Source organism: Chiloscyllium plagiosum, unplaced genomic scaffold, assembly GCF_037043375.1.
Source record: "Chiloscyllium plagiosum isolate Xiang-an unplaced genomic scaffold, Cpla_swu_hap1 HiC_scaffold_2, whole genome shotgun sequence".
NCBI classification, from domain to species: domain Eukaryota; kingdom Metazoa; phylum Chordata; class Chondrichthyes; order Orectolobiformes; family Hemiscylliidae; genus Chiloscyllium; species Chiloscyllium plagiosum.
The window spans coordinates 160,964,629-160,986,598 of NW_028270140.1; the positions used below are offsets into that span (position 1 = coordinate 160,964,629).

General features: G+C 57.2%; 2 protein-coding genes across 3 annotated transcripts in view; one reads left to right on the top strand and one right to left on the bottom strand.

The window, feature by feature from the left end:
• Positions 1-21,970, top strand: part of LOC122558013 (ciliogenesis and planar polarity effector 1-like) — a 445,779-nt gene that overhangs the window by 21,046 nt on the left and 402,763 nt on the right. The window contains exon 3 of the mRNA XM_087975303.1: positions 15,162-15,296. Within this exon, the coding sequence (XP_087831429.1) occupies positions 15,162-15,204 (43 nt within the window). The 3' untranslated portion in view covers positions 15,205-15,296. The remainder of the gene's footprint in view (positions 1-15,161; positions 15,297-21,970) is intronic.
• il7r (interleukin 7 receptor) overlaps positions 9,952-21,970 on the bottom strand; it is a 55,311-nt gene continuing 43,292 nt past the window's right edge. The window contains exons 5-8 of one of the 2 annotated variants that reach the window (XM_087975297.1): positions 21,023-21,200; positions 16,156-16,234; positions 11,622-11,697; positions 9,952-10,806 (exon numbers count right to left, since the gene is read on the bottom strand). In XM_087975297.1, coding sequence (XP_087831423.1) covers positions 10,270-10,806; positions 11,622-11,697; positions 16,156-16,234; positions 21,023-21,200 — 870 coding nt within the window. In that variant the 3' untranslated portion in view covers positions 9,952-10,269. Of the gene's footprint in view, positions 10,807-11,621; positions 11,698-16,155; positions 16,235-21,022; positions 21,204-21,970 lie in introns of both variants that reach the window. The other variant, XM_087975292.1, reaches the window with a different exon arrangement.

Below are 21,970 nucleotides of genomic sequence, written 5' to 3' on the forward strand. Positions count from 1 at the left end.
GGGGTGGGGAGTGGGGGCTCGGGGGTGTGTGGGTCTCGGGTTGGGGGGTGTGGGTCTCTGGGGGGTGGGGAGTGTGGGTCGCGGGGAGTGGGGAGTGTGGGTCTTGGGTGTGTGGGTCTCTGGGGGGTGGGGAATGTGGGTAGCGGGGGGCTGGGGAGTGTGGGTCGTGGGGGGATTGTGGAGCGTGGGTCTCTAGATGGAGTGGGGGGGTGTGGGTCTGGGGGGGTGAGGAGCGTGGGTCTGGGGGGTGGGGTGCATGGGGGTGGGGTGTGTGGGTCGTGGGGGGTGGGGACTGAGGGTCTGGGGGGTTGGGGAGCATGGGTCTCGCGGGGTGGGGAGCATGGGTCTGGGGGAGTTGGGGTGTGTGAGTCTGGGGGATCTGGGGTGTGTGGGTCTCGGGGGGTGGGGAGTGTGGGTCTGGGGCAGTTGGGGTGTGTGAGTCTGGGGGATCTGGGGTGTGTGGGTCTCGGGGGGTGGGGAGTGTGAGTCTGGGGGAGTTGGGGTGTGTGGATCTCGGGGGGTGGGGAGTGGGGGCTCGGGAGTGTGTGTGTCTCAGGGGTTGGGGGGTGTGGGTCTCTGGGGGGTGGGGAGTGTGGGTCGCGGGGAATGGGGAGTGTGGGCCTTGGGGGGTGGGGAGTGTGGGTCTCGGGGGGATGGGGAGTTTGGGTCTGGGGGGTGGGGAGTGTGGGTCTGGGGACTGTGGGTCTGGGGGGTGGGGAGTGTGGGTCTCGGGGGGTGGGGAGTGGAGGCTCGGGGGGGTGTGGGTCTCAGGGGTTGGGGAGTGTGGGTCTGGGGGGGTGGGGAGTGTGGGTTTCTGGGGGGGGTGGGGTGCGTGGGTTTCTGGGGGGTGGGGTGTGTGGGTCTTGGGGGGTGGGGACTGAGGATCTGGTGGGTTGGGGAGCTTGGGTCTCGCGGGGTGGGGAGCATGGGTCTGGGGGAGTTGGGGAGTGTGAGTCTGGGGGAGTTGGGGTGTGTGGGTCTCGGGGGGTGGGGAGTGGGGGCTCGGGGGTGTGTGGGTCTCAGGGGTTGGGGGGTGTGGGTCTCTGGGGGGTGGGGAGTGTGGGTCGCGGGGGGTGGGGAGTATGGGCCTCAGGGGATGGGGAGTATGGGCCTCGGGGGGTGGGGAGTATGGGCCTCGGGGGGATGGGGTGTTTGTGTCTGGGGGATGGGGAGTATGGGTCTGGGGAGTGTGGGTCTGGGGGGTGGGGAGTGTGGGTCCCGGGGGGTGGGGAGTGGGGTCTCAGGGGGGTGGGGAGTGTGGGTGGGGAGTGTGGGTCTGGGCGATGGGGAGTGTGGGTCTTGGGTGAGTGGGTTTCGGGGGGTTGGGGGTCGTGGGTCTGGGGGGTGGGAAGTGTGGGTCTAGGGGTTGGGGAGTGTGGGTCTGGGGTGTGAAAGTCTCGGGGGAGTGGGGTGTGTGGGTCTGGGGGTGGGGAGTGTGGGTCTCGGTGTGTTTCGTGGGGTTGTGGGTCTCGGGTTTTGGGGAGTGTGGGTCTCCGGGGGGTTGGGGAGTGTGGGTCTCTTGGGGGTGGGGAGTGTGGGTCTGGGGGGTGAGGGGAGTGTGGGTCTGGGGAGTGGGGAATGTGGGTCTGGGGGGTGAGGAGTGTGGGTCTTGGGAGGGTGGGGAGTGTGGGTCTCTGGGGCGTGGGGAGTGTGGGTCTGGGGGGTGAGGGGAGTGTGGGTCTGGGGGGTAAGGGGAGTGTGGGTCTGGGGAGTTGGGAGTGTGGGTCTCTTGGGGGTGGAGAGTGTGGGTCTCTTGGGGGTGGAGAGTGTGGGTCTCGGGGGAGTGGGGAGTGTGGGTCGCGGGGGGTGTGGGGAGTGTGGATCTCGGTGGGTGTGGGGAGTGGGGGTCTCAGGGGGGTGGGAGTGTCGGTTTCGGGGGGTTGGGGAGTTTGGGTCTGGGGGTTGGGGAGTGTGGGTCTGGGGGGGTGAGGGGAGTGTGGGTCTCTGGGCGGTGGGGAGTGTGGGTCTCTGGGCGGTGGGGAGTGTGGGTCTCGGGGGCGGTGGGGAGTGTGGGTCTCTGGAGGAGTGGGGAGTGTGGGTCTCTGGGGGGGTGAGGGGAGTGTGGGTCTGGGGGGGGAATGGGGAGTGTGGGTCTCTGCGGGGATGGGAGTGTGGGTCTGGGGGTGTCTGGGGAGTGTGGGTCTGGGGTTGGGGAGTGTGGGTCTCGGGGAGGGGGGTGGTGAGTGTGGGTCTCTGCAGGGAGGGGAGTGAGGGTCTGGGTGTGTGTGTGTCTGGGGCGTGGGGAGTGTGGGTCTGGGGTGTGTGGGTCTCGGGGGGTGTGGCTCTGGGGGGTGGGGAGTGTTGGTCTGGTGTGTGTGGGTCTCGGGGGGGTTGGGGGTGTGGGTCTCGGGGGGGTGGGGAGTGTGGGTCTCGGGGAGATGGGGAGTTTGGGTCTGGGGGGTGGGGATTGTGGGTCTGGGGGGGTGTGGGCAGTGTGGTTCTCGTGGGGTGGGGAATGTGGGTCTCGGGGGGAGTGGGGAGTGCGTGGGTCTGGGGGGAGTGGGGAGTGCGAGTCTCTGGGGGCTGCGGAGTGTGGTTCTTCGGGGGAGTGGGGAGTGTGGGTCTGGGGAGTGTCGATGTGTGGGTCTGGGGAGTGTGGATGTGGGTGTCTGTGGGGAGGGGAGTGTGGGTCTGGGCGGGTGGGGAGGAGGGTCTTGGGGTGGGTTTGGGGAGTGTCTGGGTGTGGGGAGTGTGGGTTGCGGAGTATGGATCTCGGGGGGGGGGGAGTCTGGGTCTCGGTGGGGTGGGGAGTGTGGGTCTCTGGAGGAGTGGGGAGTGTGGGTCTCTGGGGGGTGAGGGGAGTGTGGGTCTGGGAGGGGATGGGGAGTGTGGGTCTGGGGGGGTGGGAAGTGTGGGTCTGGGTGTGTATTGAGTATGGGTCTGGGGGTGTGGGGAGTGTTGGTCTGGGGGGTGCGGAGTATGGGTCTATGGGTTATGGGGAGTGTGGGTGTGAGTCTAGGGGGTGGGGAGTGGGGAGTGTGGGTCTCTGGGGGGGTGAGGAGTGTGGGTCTGGGGGGGTGAGGAGTGTGGGTCTGGGGGGAGTGAGGAGTGTGGGTCTGGGGGTGTGGGGAGTGTTGGTCTAGTGTGTGCGGAGTGTGGATCTATGGGGTGTGAGGAGTGTGGGTGTGAGTCTAGGGGGTGGGGACTGGGGAGTGTGGGTCTAGGGGGTGGAGAGTGAGGGTGTGGGGAGTGTGGGTCTCTGGGGGGTGAGGAGTGTGTGTCTCTGGGGGAGTGTGGGTCTCGGGGGGTTGGGGTGTGTGGGTCTCGGGGGAGTGGAGAGTGGAGAGAGTGGGTCTCGGGGAAGTGGGGAGTGTGGGTCTGGGGGGGTGGGGAATGTGGGTTTCGGGGGAGTGGGGAGTGTGGGTCTGGGGGGTTGGGGAGTGTGGGTCTCGGGGGGAGTGGGGTGTGTGGGTCTGGGGGGTGGGGAGTGTGGGTCTGGGGGAGTTGGGGTGTGTGGATCTCGGGGGGTGGGGAGTGGGGGCTCGGGGGTGTGTGGGTCTCGGGTTGGGGGGTGTGGGTCTCTGGGGGGTGGGGAGTGTGGGTCGCGGGGAGTGGGGAGTGTGGGTCTTGGGTGTGTGGGTCTCTGGGGGGTGGGGAATGTGGGTAGCGGGGGGCTGGGGAGTGTGGGTCGTGGGGGGATTGTGGAGCGTGGGTCTCTAGATGGAGTGGGGTGGTGTGGGTCTGGGGGGGGTGAGGAGCGTGGGTCTGGGGGGTGGGGTGCATGGGGGTGGGGTGTGTGGGTCGTGGGGGGTGGGGACTGAGGGTCTGGGGGGTTGGGGAGCATGGGTCTCGCGGGGTGGGGAGCATGGGTCTGGGGGAGTTGGGGTGTGTGAGTCTGGGGGATCTGGGGTGTGTGGGTCTCGGGGGGTGGGGAGTGTGGGTCTGGGGGTGTTGGGGTGTGTGTGAGTCTGGGGGAGCTGGGGTGTGTGTGGGTCTCGGGGGGTGGGGAGTGTGAGTCTGGGGGAGTTGGGGTGTGTGGATCTCGGGGGGTGGGGAGTGGGGGCTCGGGAGTGTGTGTGTCTCAGGGGTTGGGGGGTGTGGGTCTCTGGGGGGTGGGGAGTGTGGGTCGCGGGGAATGGGGAGTGTGGGCCTTGGGGGGTGGGGAGTGTGGGTCTCGGGGGGATGGGGAGTTTGGGTCTGGGGGGTGGGGAGTGTGGGTCTGGGGACTGTGGGTCTGGGGGGTGGGGAGTGTGGGTCTCGGGGGGTGGGGAGTGGAGGCTCGGGGGGGTGTGGGTCTCAGGGGTTGGGGAGTGTGGGTCTGGGGGGGTGGGGAGTGTGGGTTTCTGGGGGGGTGGGGTGCGTGGGTTTCTGGGGGGTGGGGTGTGTGGGTCTTGGGGGGTGGGGATTGAGGATCTGGTGGGTTGGGGAGCTTGGGTCTCGCGGGGTGGGGAGCATGGGTCTGGGGGAGTTGGGGAGTGTGAGTCTGGGGGAGTTGGGGTGTGTGGGTCTCGGGGGGTGGGGAGTGGGGGCTCGGGGGTGTGTGGGTCTCAGGGGTTGGGGGGTGTGGGTCTCTGGGGGGTGGGGAGTGTGGGTCGCGGGGGGTGGGGAGTATGGGCCTCGGGGGATGGGGAGTATGGGCCTCGGGGGGTGGGGAGTATGGGCCTCGGGGGGGATGGGGTGTTTGTGTCTGGGGGATGGGGAGTATGGGTCTGGGGAGTGTGGGTCTGGGGGGTGGGGAGTGTGGGTCTCGGGGGGTGGGGAGTGGGGTCTCAGGGGGGTGGGGAGTGTGGGTGGGGAGTGTGGGTCTGGGCGATGGGGAGTGTGGGTCTTGGGTGAGTGGGTTTCGGGGGGTTGGGGGTCGTGGGTCTGGGGGGTGGGAAGTGTGGGTCTAGGGGTTGGGGAGTGTGGGTCTGGGGTGTGAAAGTCTCGGGGGGGTGGGGTGTGTGGGTCTGGGGGTGGGGAGTGTGGGTCTCGGTGTGTTTCGTGGGGTTGTGGGTCTCGGGTTTTGGGGAGTGTGGGTCTCCGGGGGGTTGGGGAGTGTGGGTCTCTTGGGGGTGGGGAGTGTGGGTCTGGGGGGTGAGGGGAGTGTGGGTCTGGGGAGTGGGGAATGTGGGTCTGGGGGGTGAGGAGTGTGGGTCTTGGGAGGGTGGGGAGTGTGGGTCTCTGGGGCGTGGGGAGTGTGGGTCTGGGGGGTGAGGGGAGTGTGGGTCTGGGGGGTAAGGGGAGTGTGGGTCTGGGGAGTTGGGAGTGTGGGTCTCTTGGGGGTGGAGAGTGTGGGTCTCTTGGAGGTGGAGAGTGTGGGTCTCGGGGGAGTGGGGAGTGTGGGTCGCGGGGGGTGTGGGGAGTGTGGATCTCGGTGGGTGTGGGGAGTGGGGGTTTCAGGGGGGTGGGAGTGTCGGTTTCGGGGGGTTGGGGAGTTTGGGTCTGGGGGTTGGGGAGTGTGGGTCTGGGGGGGTGAGGGGAGTGTGGGTCTCTGGGCGGTGGGGAGTGTGGGTCTCTGGGCGGTGGGGAGTGTGGGTCTCGGGGGCGGTGGGGAGTGTGGGTCTCTGGAGGAGTGGGGAGTGTGGGTCTCTGGGGGGGTGAGGGGAGTGTGGGTCTGGGGGGGGAATGGGGAGTGTGGGTCTCTGCGGGGATGGGAGTGTGGGTCTGGGGGTGTGTGGGGAGTGTGGGTCTGGGGTTGGGGAGTGTGGGTCTCGGGGGGGTGGGGAGTGTGGGTCTCGGGGAGATGGGGAGTTTGGGTCTGGGGGGTGGGGATTGTGGGTCTGGGGGGGTGTGGGCAGTGTGGTTCTCGTGGGGTGGGGAATGTGGGTCTCGGGGGGAGTGGGGAGTGCGTGGGTCTGGGGGGAGTGGGGAGTGCGAGTCTCTGGGGGCTGCGGAGTGTGGTTCTTCGGGGGAGTGGGGAGTGTGGGTCTGGGGAGTGTCGATGTGTGGGTCTGGGGAGTGTGGATGTGGGTGTCTGTGGGGAGGGGAGTGTGGGTCTGGGCGGGTGGGGAGGAGGGTCTTGGGGTGGGTTTGGGGAGTGTCTGGGTGTGGGGAGTGTGGGTTGCGGAGTATGGATCTCGGGGGGGGGGGAGTCTGGGTCTCGGTGGGGTGGGGAGTGTGGGTCTCTGGAGGAGTGGGGAGTGTGGGTCTCTGGGGGGTGAGGGGAGTGTGGGTCTGGGAGGGGATGGGGAGTGTGGGTCTGGGGGGGTGGGAAGTGTGGGTCTGGGTGTGTATTGAGTATGGGTCTGGGGGTGTGGGGAGTGTTGGTCTGGGGGGTGCGGAGTATGGGTCTATGGGTTATGGGGAGTGTGGGTGTGAGTCTAGGGGGTGGGGAGTGGGGAGTGTGGGTCTCTGGGGGGGTGAGGAGTGTGGGTCTGGGGGGGTGAGGAGTGTGGGTCTGGGGGTGTGGGGAGTGTTGGTCTAGTGTGTGCGGAGTGTGGGTCTATGGGGTGTGAGGAGTGTGGGTGTGAGTCTAGGGGGTGGGGACTGGGGAGTGTGGGTCTAGGGGGTGGAGAGTGAGGGTGTGGGGAGTGTGGGTCTCTGGGGGGTGAGGAGTGTGTGTCTCTGGGGGAGTGTGGGTCTCGGGGGGTTGGGGTGTGTGGGTCTCGGGGGAGTGGAGAGTGGAGAGAGTGGGTCTCGGGGAAGTGGGGAGTGTGGGTCTGGGGGGGTGGGGAATGTGGGTTTCGGGGGAGTGGGGAGTGTGGGTCTGGGGGGTTGGGGAGTGTGGGTCTCGGGGGGAGTGGGGTGTGTGGGTCTGGGGGGTGGGGAGTGTGGGTCTGGGGGAGTTGGGGTGTGTGGATCTCGGGGGGTGGGGAGTGGGGGCTCGGGGGTGTGTGGGTCTCGGGTTGGGGGGTGTGGGTCTCTGGGGGGTGGGGAGTGTGGGTCGCGGGGAGTGGGGAGTGTGGGTCTTGGGTGTGTGGGTCTCTGGGGGGTGGGGAATGTGGGTAGCGGGGGGCTGGGGAGTGTGGGTCGTGGGGGGATTGTGGAGCGTGGGTCTCTAGATGGAGTGGGGTGGTGTGGGTCTGGGGGGGGTGAGGAGCGTGGGTCTGGGGGGTGGGGTGCATGGGGGTGGGGTGTGTGGGTCGTGGGGGGTGGGGACTGAGGGTCTGGGGGGTTGGGGAGCATGGGTCTCGCGGGGTGGGGAGCATGGGTCTGGGGGAGTTGGGGTGTGTGAGTCTGGGGGATCTGGGGTGTGTGGGTCTCGGGGGGTGGGGAGTGTGGGTCTGGGGGTGTTGGGGTGTGTGTGAGTCTGGGGGAGCTGGGGTGTGTGTGGGTCTCGGGGGGTGGGGAGTGTGAGTCTGGGGGAGTTGGGGTGTGTGGATCTCGGGGGGTGGGGAGTGGGGGCTCGGGAGTGTGTGTGTCTCAGGGGTTGGGGGGTGTGGGTCTCTGGGGGGTGGGGAGTGTGGGTCGCGGGGAATGGGGAGTGTGGGCCTTGGGGGGTGGGGAGTGTGGGTCTCGGGGGGATGGGGAGTTTGGGTCTGGGGGGTGGGGAGTGTGGGTCTGGGGACTGTGGGTCTGGGGGGTGGGGAGTGTGGGTCTCGGGGGGTGGGGAGTGGAGGCTCGGGGGGGTGTGGGTCTCAGGGGTTGGGGAGTGTGGGTCTGGGGGGGTGGGGAGTGTGGGTTTCTGGGGGGGTGGGGTGCGTGGGTTTCTGGGGGGTGGGGTGTGTGGGTCTTGGGGGGTGGGGATTGAGGATCTGGTGGGTTGGGGAGCTTGGGTCTCGCGGGGTGGGGAGCATGGGTCTGGGGGAGTTGGGGAGTGTGAGTCTGGGGGAGTTGGGGTGTGTGGGTCTCGGGGGGTGGGGAGTGGGGGCTCGGGGGTGTGTGGGTCTCAGGGGTTGGGGGGTGTGGGTCTCTGGGGGGTGGGGAGTGTGGGTCGCGGGGGGTGGGGAGTATGGGCCTCGGGGGATGGGGAGTATGGGCCTCGGGGGGTGGGGAGTATGGGCCTCGGGGGGGATGGGGTGTTTGTGTCTGGGGGATGGGGAGTATGGGTCTGGGGAGTGTGGGTCTGGGGGGTGGGGAGTGTGGGTCTCGGGGGGTGGGGAGTGGGGTCTCAGGGGGGTGGGGAGTGTGGGTGGGGAGTGTGGGTCTGGGCGATGGGGAGTGTGGGTCTTGGGTGAGTGGGTTTCGGGGGGTTGGGGGTCGTGGGTCTGGGGGGTGGGAAGTGTGGGTCTAGGGGTTGGGGAGTGTGGGTCTGGGGTGTGAAAGTCTCGGGGGGGTGGGGTGTGTGGGTCTGGGGGTGGGGAGTGTGGGTCTCGGTGTGTTTCGTGGGGTTGTGGGTCTCGGGTTTTGGGGAGTGTGGGTCTCCGGGGGGTTGGGGAGTGTGGGTCTCTTGGGGGTGGGGAGTGTGGGTCTGGGGGGTGAGGGGAGTGTGGGTCTGGGGAGTGGGGAATGTGGGTCTGGGGGGTGAGGAGTGTGGGTCTTGGGAGGGTGGGGAGTGTGGGTCTCTGGGGCGTGGGGAGTGTGGGTCTGGGGGGTGAGGGGAGTGTGGGTCTGGGGGGTAAGGGGAGTGTGGGTCTGGGGAGTTGGGAGTGTGGGTCTCTTGGGGGTGGAGAGTGTGGGTCTCTTGGAGGTGGAGAGTGTGGGTCTCGGGGGAGTGGGGAGTGTGGGTCGCGGGGGGTGTGGGGAGTGTGGATCTCGGTGGGTGTGGGGAGTGGGGGTTTCAGGGGGGTGGGAGTGTCGGTTTCGGGGGTTGGGGAGTTTGGGTCTGGGGGTTGGGGAGTGTGGGTCTGGGGGGGTGAGGGGAGTGTGGGTCTCTGGGCGGTGGGGAGTGTGGGTCTCTGGGCGGTGGGGAGTGTGGGTCTCGGGGGCGGTGGGGAGTGTGGGTCTCTGGAGGAGTGGGGAGTGTGGGTCTCTGGGGGGGTGAGGGGAGTGTGGGTCTGGGGGGGGAATGGGGAGTGTGGGTCTCTGCGGGGATGGGAGTGTGGGTCTGGGGGTGTGTGGGGAGTGTGGGTCTGGGGTTGGGGAGTGTGGGTCTCGGGGAGGGGGGTGGTGAGTGTGGGTCTCTGCAGGGAGGGGAGTGAGGGTCTGGGTGTGTGTGTGTCTGGGGCGTGGGGAGTGTGGGTCTGGGGTGTGTGGGTCTCGGGGGGTGTGGGTCTGGGGGGTGGGGAGTGTTGGTCTGGTGTGTGTGGGTCTCGGGGGGGTTGGGGGTGTGGGTCTCGGGGGGGTGGGGAGTGTGGGTCTCGGGGAGATGGGGAGTTTGGGTCTGGGGGGTGGGGATTGTGGGTCTGGGGGGGTGTGGGCAGTGTGGTTCTCGTGGGGTGGGGAATGTGGGTCTCGGGGGGAGTGGGGAGTGCGTGGGTCTGGGGGGAGTGGGGAGTGCGAGTCTCTGGGGGCTGCGGAGTGTGGTTCTTCGGGGGAGTGGGGAGTGTGGGTCTGGGGAGTGTCGATGTGTGGGTCTGGGGAGTGTGGATGTGGGTGTCTGTGGGGAGGGGAGTGTGGGTCTGGGCGGGTGGGGAGGAGGGTCTTGGGGTGGGTTTGGGGAGTGTCTGGGTGTGGGGAGTGTGGGTTGCGGAGTATGGATCTCGGGGGGGGGAGTCTGGGTCTCGGTGGGGTGGGGAGTGTGGGTCTCTGGAGGAGTGGGGAGTGTGGGTCTCTGGGGGGGTGAGGGGAGTGTGGGTCTGGGAGGGGATGGGGAGTGTGGGTCTCTGCGGGGACGGAGTGTGGGTCTGGGGGTGTGTGGGGAGTGTGGGTCTGGGGGGTGGGGAGTGTGGGTCTCAGGGGGGTGGTGAGTTGTTGGTCTCTGCGGGGAAGGGATTGTGGGTCTTGGGGTGTGTGGGGAGTGTGGGTCTTGGAGCGGGTGGGGAGTGTGGGTCTCGGAGGGGTGGTGAGTGTGCATCTCGGGGGGGATTGGTGAGTGTGGGTCTCTGCGGGGAAGGGATTGTGGGTCTGGGGGGGTGTGGGGAGTGTGGGTCTTGGGGTGGGTGGGAAGTGTGGGTCTCTGGGGGGACGGGGGGTGTTGGTCTCTGGGGGGGTGGGGTGTGTGGGTGTCTGGGGGGGAGTGGGGAGTGTGGGTCTGGGGGTGGGGAGTGTGGGTCTCTGGGGGGGTGGGGTGTGTGGGTCTCTGGGGGGTGGGGTGTGTGGGTCTCTGGGGGGGAATGGGAAGTGTGGGTCTCTGCGGGGAGGGGAGTGTGGTTCTGGGGGGTTGGGAGTGTGGGTCTCGGGGGGGGGTGGGCAGTGTGGGTCTGGGCGGGTGGGGGTTTGGGTGTGTCTGTCTGGGGGGGTGGGGAGTGTGGGTCTGGGCAGGTGGGGAGTGTGGGTTTGGGGTGTGTGGGTCTCAGGGGGGTGGGGAGTGGGTCAGGGAGGTGTGTGGATCTGGTGGGTGATGGTGGGGGGAGAGGGGTTACATTCTCACTGGATCTTGTACAGGTTGGACATGGTGATGTATGATTGGTCAGATGTGGTAAGAGGGCATCCCTTAGCTAATGTAGATCCCAGACCTGTCCCTTGATCCAGTTGATCAATGCAAGATTGCCCAGTGCCCTGATCACTGAGCCTCAGCCCCCCACTGGCTGTGCCATGGTTGTGGTTGTGCCCAGGTGTGGTTTTCCTCACTGTGCTCTGACCCTCGGGCCCTGGGACAAGGTCATGGTGAGAGTCAGGTAGCCCCTCACCCTCGGGGTCTCTCTTGGCCAGCCTCACATCCTGTGGACTGTCCGCCCGGTCCTGGCCCACACACTTCCCTCCTTGCCAGCTGGTGTCCCCGATGTCTCCTGGTGCTCTGTCTGTCATCAGCAACTCCCTCTCTGGTGCGGTGTTCGAGTCAGCAGGCTCACTCCCTGAGGATGGGGCACAGCGAGTAATCCAGGTCCCTCTCACCTGAATCGTGTCCACTCGACTCTCCATCACATCCAGAAAGCTGGACGGATTAAAGCTCACCGCTCCCATCTGTAACACAGAGCACAGCTCCCATCAAACATTCCCAGGACAGGGACAGCACGGGGTTAGATACAGAGTAAAGCTCCCTCTACACTGTCCCCCATCAAACACTCCCAGGACAGGGATAGCACGGGGTTAGATACAGAGTAAAGCTCCCTCTACACTGTCCCCCATCAAACACTCCCAGGACAGGGATAGCACGGGGTTAGATACAGAGTAAAGCTCCCTCTACACTGTCCCCCATAAAACACTCCCAGGACAGGGATAGCACGGGGTTATGGACAGAGTAAAGCTCCCTCTACACTGTCCCATCAAACACTCCCAGGGACAGCACGGGGTTAGATACAGTGTAAAACTCCCTCTACACTGTCCCCCATCAAACACTCCCAGGACAGGGACAGCACAGGGTTAGATACAGAGTAAAGCTCCCTCTACACTGTCCCCATCAAACACTCCCAGGACAGGGACAGCATGGGGTTAGATACAGTGTAAAGCTCCCTCTATACTGTCCCCATCAAACACCGCCAGGACAGGGACAGCATGGGGTTAGATTCAGTGTAAAGCTCCCTCTACACTGTCCCCCATCAAACACTCCCAGGGACAGCATGGGGTTAGATACAGTGTAAAGCTCCCTCTACACTGTCCCCCATCAAACACTCCCAGGACAGGGACAGCACGGGGTTAGATACAGAGTAAAACTCCCTCTACACTGTCCCCCATCAAACACTCCCAGGACAGGGACAGCACGGGGTTAGATACAGAGTAACAAAACCTCTTTACATTGCCCCCTATCACACACTCCCAGCTCTTTTTGCTAAACCTACCTTGTTTGGTTTCATGTAGAGCTTGTCCAGCGTAAATTTTGGGTTTGGAATTTTGGGCCAGATGCGTGGCTTGATCCTGGAAGGAAAACATTTGAATAAATTCATTGTCCACAGTCAGAGCGCGGTGGACAATCTGAGGTGGGTTATTCCCTGTTATCAGGATATTCCCCATGTCCTAACACACTCACAACCCTCTGAGAGAAGGAATTCCTCCCCATCTCAGTCTGACATCGGTGCCCCTTTATTCAGAGACTGTACCCTCAGGTCCCAGACTCTCCCCTGAGGGGAACACTCTCTCAGCTCTGACCCTGACAAACCCCTTAAGAATCCAATCTGTTTCAGTGAGATCACCTCTCACTCTCTAAACCCCAGTGGGTAGAGTCCCAACCTGTTTAACCTTTGCTCCTAAGACAATCCCTTCCCTCCCCATACTGGGATCATCAAAGTGAACCTTCTCTGAGCTGCCTCCAATGTGCTGATGTCTTTCTCTTCAATGAGGGACTAAAACTGCTGACAGTGCTCCAGATGTGCTCTTTCCAGCACCCTGTACAGTTCCAGTAAGACTTCCCTACTCTTACACTCCAACCTTCCTGAAATATGGGCCAACATTCCCTTCGCCCTTCCCGATGACCTGTTGTCCCCTGTGTGTGAGCCTTCTGTGCTTTGTGTACAAGTGTCCCCCAAGCCCTTTGGGTTGCAGCTTTCTGCAGTTCCTCTTGATTTCAATAATATTTGTGCTTTTCTCCCTTCCAAACTAAACCACCTCACATTTTCCCACATTACACTCCATGAGCCAACGTTTTGCCCACCAACTTAACCCATCGATATCTCTCTGTAAACTCAATGTATCCCTGCTCCCCATCTGCCTACCCATCGATTTTTATGTCAATTGCTAATTTGGTTACAGTACATTTGCCTCCTTCCTCCAAGTGGTCAATGTGTAATGGAGACAGTAATGGAGACAGCACAGATTCCTGTGGACCCCCACTGATTACAGGGCACCAACCTGAACAGGAAGCCTGTATCCCCACTCGCTGTTTCCTGCCCATTAACCGATGCTCTATCCACGTCGATATCCCACCTCCCACACCATGGGCTCTTATGCCTTCACCGTTTATGAGGTACCTTGACAAATGCCTTCTGGAAGTCCAAATATAACCTGCTGGTTCCCCTCTACCTATTCTGCTTGAAACTATGATAAATTAGTCAGACACAATTTCCCCTTCATGAAGCCAGGCTGCCTCTACATGATTACATTCGGATTTTCGAAATGTTCTGCTATTACTCCCTTAATAATTGATTCCAATATGTTTCCAACAACAGATATTAGGCTCCTTGGCCTATAGATACCTGTTTTTTTTGCCTCTCTCCCCTATATTAGTAGTTCACCAATCCTGTGATACTTCTACAGAATCGAAGGATTTTTGGAACACTATAACCAATGCGTCCAGTATCGCTGTAGCTACCCCTTTTATGATCCTAGGATGCAAGTGGCCAGGGCCAGGGGAATTATCTGCCTTTAAGGTAAGGAGCAGAAGGTTTAAAGGAGATTTCAGGAAAGCAATGGAAGCTGAGAGTCTGTAAATGTCTCGTCTGTCTAAACACATTATGATCTACATGCTCTTGTTTGCTATAATCTGCCAATACTGCTCACAAAACAAAGCTTCTCACTGTACATCAGACTATAATAAATCAAATCAAGTTTCCCCAAATGGTAGTGGGTATCTGGAGCTTGTCGTCTGAAAAGATGTTAGAAGCAGGAACCGTCAAAACATTGAGGAAGTATTAAAATGGGCACTTCACCTACTACGCAGGCAAGACCATGGGCCAGGTGAGGATAAGTGGGATTCGATAGATGGATGTTTGATGACCAACATGATGGGCCAAAGGACTTCTTTCTGTGCTGTAGAAACTTTATGACTGCATTTTGCATGCTGCATTTTGGAAAGGTAAATCTTAGCAGGACTTATACATTTAATGGTAAGGTCCTGGGGAGTGTTGCTGAACAAAGAGACCTTGGAGTGCAGGTTCATAGCTCCTTAAAAGTGGAGTCGCAGGTAGATAGGATAGTGAAGAAGGTGTTTGGTATGGTTTCCTTTATTGGTCAGAGTATTGAGTACAGGAGTTGGGAGGTCATGTTGCAGCTGTACAGGACATTGGTTAGGCTGCTGTTGGAATATTGCATGCAATTCTGGTCTTCCTATCAGAAGGATGTTGTGAAACTTGAAAGGGTTCAGAGAAGATTTACAAGGATGTTGCTAGGGTTGGTGGATTTGAGCTACAGGGAGAGGCTGAACAGGCTGGGGCTGTTTTCCCTGGAGCGTCGGAGGCTGAGGGGTGACCTTATAGAGGTTTATAAAATCATGAGGGGCATGGATAGGGTAAATAGACAAGATCTTCTTTTCCCTGGGATGAGGGAGTCCAGAACTAGAGGGCATAGTTTTAAGGTGAGAGGGGAAAGATATAAAAAAGACCTAAACAGCAACTTTTTCACACAGAGGGTGGTGCGTGTATGGAATGAGCTGCCAGAGGAAGTGGTGGAGGCTGGTACAATTACAACATTTCAAATACATCTGGCTGGGTATATGAATAGGAAGGGTTTGGAGGGATATGGGCCGCGTGCTGGCAAATGGGATATCTGGTCAGCATGGATGAGTTGGACCAAAGGGTCTGTTTCCGTGCTGTACATCTCTACGATGCTATGACTCCTAAGTATTCAAAATCGTTCAGCAGAATCTTCTTTCAAGCTCTACCATGAGAGTTTCCTGCTCTTTTCAGTTCTTTTTTTTAGATTACTTACAGTGTGGAAACAGGCCCTTCGGCCCAACAAGTCCACACCGACCCGCCGAAGCGCAACCCACCCATACCCCTATATTTACCCCTTTAACCTAACACTACTGGCAATTTAGCATGGCCAATTCACCTGACCTGCACATTTTTGGATTGTGGGAGGAAACCGGAGCACCCGGAGGAAACCCACGCAGACACGGGGAGAACGTGCAAACTCCACACAGTCAGTCGCCTGAGTCAGATTGCAGTTAAATATAACCATTGGCACACAGTATGCATGACATAGCATGTACCACGTTTCCCCTATTTAGTAGCTTCTGAATTTATGCAACCTTAAACTAGAGATTCCACATTCATTTTCAAATGTACCTTTCCCCTGAGATTAAATTAGATTCCCTACAGTGCAGGAACAGGCCCTTCAGCCCAACAAATCCACACCGACCCTCCGAAGAGCAACCCACCCAGATCCATTTCCCTCTGACTAATGCACCCAACTTTATGGGCAATTTAGAATGGCCAGTTCACCTGACCTGCACATCTTTGGACTGTGGGAGGAAACCGGAGCACCCGAAGGGCACCCACACAGACAGTCACCCGAGGCTGGAATCGAACCTGGGTCCCTGGTGCTGTGAGGCAGCAGTGCTAACCACTGAGCCACCATGCTGCCTCATTTGGTTTTGAGTATTCCTGTTTGCAGTTAGCTGAGTATTATTTTTTGACAGGCTTCAAACTGACATTTTTTTTTTGCAGCCTCTTTCTCCTTGATCCTGCTGGTCCTTACTTCGTCCAATAGAAACATCTTCCCTCCCGAGGAGCTTCCTCATCCGCACTAAACCTGGACCCCTGCCTTCCCAGGGACCACGCTGGAGCCTGGCCAAGCCCAAGGTAAGAACCCACCAGTGACTCACCCATTGGTGCTTCTTCATTCTCCAATCACAGATTGTATCTCTCCTGGTATGCTGCTGATTGGCATCCTATCAAGCCTATCAGCAGAGAGTGTGGGACAAAACCAGCCAGTGATTGGAGGAGCAGGTTCTCCCCAATGCTGCTCTCTTGTGTGTGGGGATTTGGGGGAAGAATTGGGGATAAGGGTGGATGTGAGGTGAAGGCTTTGGGTCGGTGTAGAGTGGAGGATATGGGTGGGCATGGAAAGGGAGATATGGATATGTGTGATATGGGGGAATATATTTGGATATGGAGTAGGGAACATGGGTGGGAGTGAACTCATGAATACTGGGCCTTTGGAGGAGATTAAATGGGCAAGTAGATTCAGTCATTATGGAATCACAACAGCGTTGAATCAGGCTATTCGACCAATCAAGTCTACACCGACCACCTGAAGATCAATCCACTGCCCCAACCCTATCCCTGTAAGCCTGCATTTCCCATGGCTAACCCACCTAACTTACACATCCCTGAACTTTGGGCAATTTCCCATGGCCAATCCACCCTAACCTGCACATCTTTGGACTGTAGGAGGAAACCCACACAGACACGGGGAGAATGTGCAAACTCCACACAGACAGTCACCCCAGGCTGGAATCGAACCCGGGTCTCTGGCGCTGTGAGGCAACAGTGCTAACCACTGAGCCACTGTGTCATCCAATGATAGGGGGAGAGTGTACACAGTGTGGGGGAGCTAGGGTCCGTGATGGGGGAGGAGGGTACACGGGGCTGTGGGAGGGGGATTGCTTGTGGCACAGTTTACGTTTCTGTGTAGTAAAAGCTTTTGAATGGCACTGACCTGTTTTCCCAGCACAGTACACTGAGGCCGATTACAATGATGAGAAGCAGGGTCAGTAAGGACATGGTTAGCTTGATACCTGTAGCCAAAAGCCAAAATATAAACACGTATCAGAATAATGGCATTCCATTGTGGCATTCAAATAGCACCTTCTGCCTGTTTCACTGTCCTTGTGCAGTGTGCATGTAGTTTGTTTGTATTTACCCAGTACAATCTCAGAGGTCTGCGGGCCAGGGCCATTCAGTCTGTCGGATGAGTTGCGACAGTGATTGTAGTGTGGGACTGACACCAACAGAGTGCATTGTCCAGGCTGGGTTTGCCCGCCCTGTCACAGGGTTCAGATTGCCTCCTTGGGATTGGAATGAGATTACAGAGAGTGGGGAAGGATCCTGCTGACATTGTCCAGGTGACTGCCAGCAACATCAGCAGGACTCTGCTGACAGCGTTGGAGAAAGCTCAGCATGAAATTAAAAAGCACAACTTCAAAGGTAATAATCTCGAGATTACTCCTTGGGTCATGAACACATTGTCATACAATCAGACAGTGCAGAGACAGACCCTTCAGCCCAACTCATCCATGCTAACCAGGTTTCCCAAACTAATCTAGTCCCGTGTACCCATGTTCAATTCATATCCCTCTCAACCCTTCCTATTCATATACCCATCCCAAAGCCGTTTAAATGCTGCAATTGTACCAGCCTCCACCACTTCCTCTGGCAGCTCAATCCATAAAAGCACCACCCTGTGTAAAAAAGTTGCCCCTCAGGTCCCTTTTATATCTTTCCCTTCTCACCTTAAACCTATATCCTCTAGTTTTGGGACTCCCCTTCCCTAGAGAAAAGACCTTGTCAATTCACCCTATCCACGCCCCTCATGATTTGATAAGCTTGTGTAAGGTCACCCCTCAGCCTCCTACACACAGCACAACGTGACACCCCTTTGCCTATACTCAATGCTCTGACCATCGAAGGCAAGCATCCCAAACGCCGCCTTCAGAATTACCAAACAAAAGTCAAGGGAAGAAGACAAGATGCTGAAGGGATCAGGTTTAAGATGCACAACTAAACCTGTATTGGGACAAATTAATGATGAGCGTCCACTAATTGTATCTGATGCTTTGAACTGACTCCACCCCTCTAGACAATAGTATAGCGGACACACCACCTTAATGTCCCTACCAATCCCACGTCATTTGGTTTTAAAATGATTTGATTGTGAATATGCTAAATAGCTGAGGGGCCACAGCCTCTGGGATAAACAATTTCAAAAATTCACACCTTCAGAATTCATACCCTTAAACTTGTGATGAAAGCCATTTTCTGTACCTGGGAAGATATTTTTGTGCAAAATAACATTCAATGCACGAAACGAAATTCAGTTGTGCCCAGTGATTGGGTGATGCGGGGCATCATTCCAAGGTTTTCTGTAGGTCACTCAGAAGAGTAGGCGGGGTCACTGAAAGGATTTTCAGTTTCAAAAGGGTTACGGTAGGGTTGAAGAAAGAGATGGAGGTAGTCTACATGTTCTGAGTGCCGATTTTTGGCTGTCCTACAGGGAAGGTATCAAGAGCGATTGGAAAGCTGTGCACAGTTAGAGTGAACTCATGATGAATTTGCAAAGCTGTGTGAATGTGTGGCTCAGAGATCAGTGTGAGAGAATTGAGTTCCAATTCATTGGGTACTGGCTCCAGGACGAGGGAAAAGTGAAGGTTATACCAGTGGGGCATTGCCTGAGCTGGAAACAGAGACCTACCAAATCATATCACCTGCATGTTCAAACAGACTTAAAACAAACTAGTGGTGGGGTGGGTTCACATGAAGAGACATTTGAAACCATGTCCCAGAACGTCACCTGAGTCTCTCTGGATCATTAGTCTAGCGATAAACCCAGAAGGCCATCCTCATTCTCAGGCCACCATGTCCCACCTTCCTGCACCAGGTTCATCTGGTTATGTGTAAGGTGTCTCCATTAAGTCAAAGTAAAGTGGAATAGTTTGCAAAGGGAATGCAACTGAACAAATCTCTCAGCTCCATATGTGGCCAGCTTATTGAGGAGACATCAAGTCAAACTCAAGCTTATTCACAGTAAGTTGTAAGTGAGAAAAGACACACTTTGTTAAAGATTCTTATTTGCTCTCATCAGGACAATTCACAAGAATACCAGTTCAAGAGGAAAATCAAGGCTTCGGTGTGTGAAAGGAGCCTACTGATTGGTTGGCCAGTGGACTCTGATTGGTATACAGGGTGGCACAGAAAAAGCAGCCATTGATGCTGATCGACAGTTAACAGCCAGGTTTTATTTACATTTTAACCCCCACAGGATGATTCCGATTGGTTAGGGATTTCCCTGAGAAATGAAACAGTGAATGGTTATCATTGAAATTGGTGAGTTTAACACCACCCCCTGGCAAGTTCCCCTCCAAGCCCCTCCCCATCCTGATTTGGAAATATGTCACCGTTCCTTCAGTGTCACTGGGACAAAATCCTGGAATTCCCTCCCTAAAGACAGTGTGGGTCTACCTACAGAACATGGACTGCAGCGGGTCAAGAAGGCAGCTCACCCCCACCTTCTCAAGGGGCAACTAGGGACAGGCAATAAATACTGGGCCCAGCCAGCGACACCCATGTCCCATGGAATAATTTTTAAAATTTGGAATTTAGAAAAATATGGACTTATTAAGGATAGGCAGCTTGGCTTTATGAAGGGAAGGTCTCACAAAGTTGATTGAGTTTTTTGAGGAAGTAGCAAAGATGATTGGTGGGGGCAGGATGGTAGATATTGTTGACATGGATTTTAGCAAGGCCATTGGCAAGGTCCTCATGGCAGGCTGATACAGAAGGTGAAGTCACATGGGGTCCACAGTGAGCTGGTAAGGTGGAGACAGAACTGGCTCTGTCATAGGAGGGTAGTAGTGGAAGGGTCTTTTTCTGACTGGAAGTCTTTGTCTAGTGGTGTTCTGCAGGGATCAGTGCTGGGACCTTTGTTGTTTGTAATATATAGAAATGATTTGGAGGAGAATGTAAGTGTTCTGATGGGTAAGTTTGTGGACGACACAAAGATTGGGGGAGCTGCAGATAGTGAGGAGGATTGTCAGAGGATACAGCGAGATGTAGATAGGATGGAGACTTCGGCAGAGAAATGGCAGATAGAGTTTAATCCGGGTGAAATGTGAGGTGATGCATTTTGACAGATCCAACGCAGGACGGAACAGCAGAACCCTTAGTCACATCAACACACAGAGGGATCTAGGCAGACAGGTTCACAGTTCCCTGAAAGTGACAACACGAGGAGAAGGTGGTCAAAAAGGCACAGGGACGTTTGCCTTCATAATTTGGGTAGAGAGTATAAAAATTGGCAAGTCATGTTGCAGCTGTACAGAACTTTAGTTAAGGCCACATTTGGAACACTGCGTACAGTTCTGGTTGCCACATTACGGATGTGGGGACTTTGGAGAGGGTTTGCCAGGATGTTGCCAGGTCTGGAGGGTGTGAGCTACATGGAGAGATGGGCAACAACTTCAGATGAACATCAGACGCTGAGGGAAGCCTGATGGAAGGTTACAAAATTATGAGAGGCATGGACAGAATGAGTAGTCGGAGTCTTTTTCCCAGGCAAGAAATGTCCATCACTAGGGGACAGTTGAAAGGAGATGTGAGAGCCAGGTTTTTTTCCACAGAGGGTGGTATGTGCCTGGAATGTGCTGCCAGGAGGTGGGAAAGACGGATACAATCGCAATGTTTAAGTGGCACCTTGACAGAGACATGAGTAAGGAATAGAGAGACACAGACCACACAAGAGGCATAAGGTTTTTAGTTTAAAAAGTCATCATGTGTCAGCCCAGTCCTGGTGTTGTGCTGTACTGTTCCTTGTTCTTAGTTAATTCATGGTCATCTTTCAGCTTGATTTTAATTCCAAGTTAATGAATTCAGTTTGAAAGTCACTGTGTGCTTTGGTCAGATTCAAACCTTTTCCCAGAGCACCAGCCTTGGTGTTTGAGTGGCTAGCTCGGTGTCATTACTCGTGTGTCCCTGTTCTCTGCTTTGTGAGGGGCGAGAGAAAGTGCTGCCAGAAGCATTAAGGTGAACTCTCACTGTCCGGACTGTTATCAAAGCGCTGTCACTGTAAACCTGAGCAGTCATGTCGAACCGGAACACCAGTGGCCTGGTTGACAGACAGGAGCTGGATGCTCTATTTCTGTCCTGATTTCCTTTGATCTGAGTTGGCCAGAGGTTTGTCAGCATTCACTGGAAAGTGTACACAGCACACCAACAGGCCATTCGAGCCGTCCAGTCTATGATGGCACGTACTCTCCACACAAGGGAATAGCTCCAATCACATTCACCCCCCCCCATTCCCAAATCCCTCCAGCACATTCTCCTCCAGTTCCTTCTCCAACTGAATCCTGAGGCAGTTTCTGTTTTAATTGTGAACATGGGGGGTGTATTGCACACCATCATACCTTTATGCAAAGGTTTCTCCTGCTGTGTTCAAAATCTTCACAAGTGAATCTGATACAAACCAGTTCTCAGTCCAGACCCTCCATGCCTGCAGACTCTCTGCTCCCAGCTACAACAAAACCAAAATCCTACAAATGCTGGCAATCTGAAACAAACACAGAATGTACTGGAGAAACACAGCAGGCCTGGCTATATCTGTGAGAGAGAAGACTTGAAATATTAATGACATTTCTGTCTCCCCAGGATGTTGCTGGACTGACTGCATTTCTCTAGCAATTTCTGTTTTTATTTCTGCCTCTAGGTATCCTGTCCCTTCAGTTTAAACATTTTAGACATTGCAGTGGTGAAATGACCCTCAACAGTGCGTGTCCACTGTGAGGATATGATATCGATGTGAGTGAAGTGTTTACCTGCGCTCAGTCGGTAAGCACGTTGTGGGGTTTGGAAATTCACAGTCTCACTCCATTCGCTCCATATTCCCTTGAAGTATTTCTGATCAGGAATCGATCGAACCCGGATCAGATATTCGGAACTGGGAATCAGATTCTTCATCTGCAGTCTCAGGGAACAGGCAGTGACATTCATATTCTGCTGGGGAAGACAGAAGGCCGATAGTATGAGATATTGACCCTCACTGAGACAGAGGGCCATTAGTGTGAGACACTAACCGTTACTGAGACAGAGGACTGTGAGCGTGAGATACTTACCCTTACTAAGACAGACAGAGGGCTGTTAGTGTGAGATACTTACCCTCACTGACAGAGGGCTGTTAGTGTGAGATACTGACCCTCACTGAGACAGACAGAGGGCTGTTAGTGTGAGATATTGACCCTCACTGAGACAGACAGAGGCCTGTTAGTGTGAGATACTGACCCTCACTGAGACAGACAGAGGGCTGTTAGTGTGAGATACTGACCCTCACTGAGACAGACAGAGGCCTGTTAGTGTGAGATACTGACCCTCACTGTGTCAGAGAGAGGGCTGTTAGTGTGAGATACTGACCCTCACTGAGACAGAGAGAGGGCTGTTAGTGTGAGATACTGACCCTCATTGAGACAGACAGAGGCCTGTTAGTGTGAGGTACTGACCCTCACTGAGACAGAGAGAGGGCTGTTAGTGTGAGATACTGACCCTCACTGAGACAGACAGAGGCCTGTTAGTGTGAGATACTGACCCTCACTGAGACAGACAGAGGCCTGTTAGTGTGAGATACTGACCCTCACTGAGACAGACAGAGGGCTGTTAGTGTGAGATACTGACCCTCACTGAGACAGACAGAGGCCTGTTAGTGTGAGATACTGACCCTCACTGAGACAGACAGAGGCCTGTTAGTGTGAGATACTGACCCTCACTGAGAC